We start from the raw sequence: 3,253 nt of genomic DNA on the forward strand, positions 1-3,253 counted from the left end.
CCCCCCCCCCCCCAACGTCTTACGTAATTTATGGACGGCCCCCATTGATAGAGATATTTTTTTTACATTCGAATATGAAATACAACTGAATTTCAATTATCCCCGAAAATATTAACTATTAAACAAATGTAAAATTAGTACTTCCACTTACTTGGCATCAGGAAGATAAAGAATGCCCAATCCAAAGCCAGTTAGTACTGCTGGACATATCCAGGCTGCTGTATGGTACCACAATGGCCGTCCAGGTCGCTCTCCAAGTAATAGTTTCATGTCAATTGCGTAACATAAAGTCCAGATCCATGTCACCATGTAAAAGTACTGACTCCAGGCCTGCAAACTAATGGATAGTCATTTCACTCTTCTGAATCATTGGATTAAAGGGTTTTCATGGGGTCGTTTAACACTCACGGAGGACACGGCACAAAAAACTACGCTAGATGTATCGCTCTCCCCCGGCATTATTGTTTTGTAATTCAACCATAAGGCAGATCTGATGAAAACACCTGCAAAAATCACATTTTGTAATTCCGTTCTTACAATGAGAAAAATAGGTAACGCAAAAAATGTTCGTCTTTTCAACTCGGACAACTTTTACATTCAACATTTTTTCCAAAACTTGCAATGGCGATTAATTCTCATTATTTTGAGGTATGTAAGAATTGAACGGAAATATTAAGCGTACACAAATGTTATTCTCTCTGAGATTGACAACTTTTATCTCAGAAAATATCAGAGTTACATGGAATTATCAAGTAAAACAAGCAGCGAGCACATGATAGTGAGCATGTCACTGAGTGATGTTTTAATGCTTTCTTCACCACCAATAAATTGATGGTATGCTTCCGAATGATTTCAACATAATGAGTTTTTTTCACTCTCGAATATTTCTCCCCATTTTTGTAATTTGTGGCTTCCTAGCCCCCCCCCCCCTCCGACCAAACTCTCTCCAACCTCCTATATCCCATTTGTTAAAGGTTTGAGGAAAACCTAAGTTGAGGAAAAACCTGACCAGATAAAGACGTCCCTCCCGAAATTCCTAAATTACTTTCCGAAATTACTTTCAAATCCTTAACTGTTTATAATTACTCTTTTTTTCAATTTTTAGTTCTTTTTTCATGATGGTCGTTCACTTTGTTATTAATTTCATTTTTTGTTCACTTTTATATCCAAATTTTTTCACTTTATCCTAACAATTTCGATATTGCGATTTTTTGTTCCCACCGTCAAATGGGCATGTGCGGAGAAAGAAATACCATAAAAATCACTGTGTTAGCATGGTAAAATGGGTTAATTTTGATGGATCCGGAAAATTTCACGTGCCAGTACTGAAATTTTTGCTGTGCTGCAAGAATTTTTCGCAAATTTAGCACGAAAGATTATTGTATTCTCGTTGATGGCACGTGAATTTTTTCTGGTCCGTCAAAATCAATCCATTTGCACCTTCTAAATTATCCAGGGCTCTGAAAAAATGCTCCAACCAAACTCCTACACCAATAATCACAATAAAGCCTCACCGAAAGATGCAAACAGGTCAGCAACCGCCAGCCAAATGATGATTTCCGTCCCCCTCGATCCAGAAAACGTCTGCCACCGATGCTGATACGGCGTCTCTTCCCTCGGCAATATCTACAATTTCATCAATGATAATTAATCGTTCAATTAACACTAATTGATTTTCATCAAAACAACAAGCCACCAAAGTGAAGAGAAATACACGTGAAAGGAATGAAACATAAAATTCCAAACCATTTTGGAGAGAATTCAATTCAGAATTTTTATGTTGCATAAATAGTTTTTTTATTTTAATAGAAGAATTTGATAGAAAAAGACAACAATACATTTTGATGCTTCTATAAAACTTATTCTGTTAGCATGTTTTTCAAGTGTTTTGTCCTGTTTTTAATGAAAGGCAGAGGAGAATACAACTGAAGGGTTTGGAGAATTTCTGTAAAAAAAGCAAATAGAATAAATTTTGTTAGAATGAGAATGTGTAGTTTTTTTCCCACTGAATCTGTTTTTAAAATATTTTTTTATGCTGAAGAAAAAAGTCATAAAAAATGCTCAATTTCACAGAAATGTGTTGAATAAAAAAAAAAGAAAAAAAAATAATATTGAAAAAATAGAATTATTGCCTAGTAAGTGCGCTAAGTATTCTGTGAACATTCTTTATTCTTGCAGAGCCAAAATCATAAATACCTGGTAAATAGCACCGAGTATTCCCATAGCCGAAGATAATATACAAACCGTATTATATACATCTGGATTGAATTCCTGCATGATAACAACAGACATATCCGTTTTATTATTATGACGACAGCAGAAAGTTTGTATCGTAGGATCAGCCATATTGGATATTTAAATATAAATGAATACCACGAGGTTCCCACAGACAATTCAATGATATAAACTACTTTAATTGCCTCGAGAGTATCAGACTCAATTGATAAGGCACGTGAGAAATGCGACGGGAGGGAGCTACGGAAGGATGAGAAATGATAAGAAGTTTATCGGGTACTGTATTGGGAACGATTTTAAAGACTTGGAATAATTCCCCACCGAATGTATTTGGTTTCTTGGCTGAATGATGAATGGTGAACTTGCGACTGAAGATTCTCGGGGAACATGGACATCTCTATGGTGCAGTCCGTGGGTTAATGTAGGGGGATTATGGAAACCTGAGTCGGCCTTGAAGCCGCATAAACTCGAGATTGATTTCGTTTCAATGTCAGTTTTTACTTTTTGGGAGGGGGATTTTTTGCAGTTTTTTTTTCATTGTTGGGTGCGGGGGATTTTCAGTGCATCTGTTTGGATACTGATGATGAAGGTTAATCTGTAGAAGACAGCTTTGGATTTCAACGGAGGAACATTTTTTACACTACATATTTCGTTCTATTTTTCAATTTATGAGATATTGAGAGTTATGGAAAATGGAAAATGATGGATTTTTTAGAGGATACCTTTCGGGGAAATGGGGAAAAAATTTGCAAGGAAAAAGTGTTTTATTTTCAGAAAGGAATCTTTTTTTTTGTTTTTCAATATGTTGAATATTTTATGACCTACTACTCGTAATTGAATAAGGAAAGGTGGGCCAATGTGGAACGCTTATTGTCATCGACAATAATTGTTCTGCCCTTTTTTTATAGCAAAATTCTAACGAAGATATATTCTATAAAGAAAACCAATACATTCTCGTTTTCCTATACAATTGTAAAGCTTATGGGTTAAATATTTAACCGAAGTTGCAACCGGCTAT

The 3,253-nt window shown here is 35.5% G+C and overlaps 1 protein-coding gene across 1 annotated transcript; it reads right to left on the reverse strand.

Annotated features, from left to right (window-relative positions):
- Nucleotides 1-151: 151 nt before the first annotated feature.
- Nucleotides 152-2,603, reverse strand: LOC107046229 (the record flags this gene model as incomplete). Its single annotated transcript, XM_015268797.1, is given in 4 exon segments — nucleotides 152-330; nucleotides 409-503; nucleotides 1,515-1,626; nucleotides 2,197-2,603. Coding segments are annotated over 4 exon segments (536 nt in total), but the record flags the coding sequence as incomplete, so codon positions are not given.
- Nucleotides 2,604-3,253: the final 650 nt, after the last annotated feature.

Source organism: Diachasma alloeum, unplaced genomic scaffold (genome assembly GCF_001412515.2).
Source record: "Diachasma alloeum isolate Michigan unplaced genomic scaffold, Dall2.0 Dall_scaffold_01230, whole genome shotgun sequence".
Lineage (NCBI taxonomy): Eukaryota > Metazoa > Arthropoda > Insecta > Hymenoptera > Braconidae > Diachasma > Diachasma alloeum.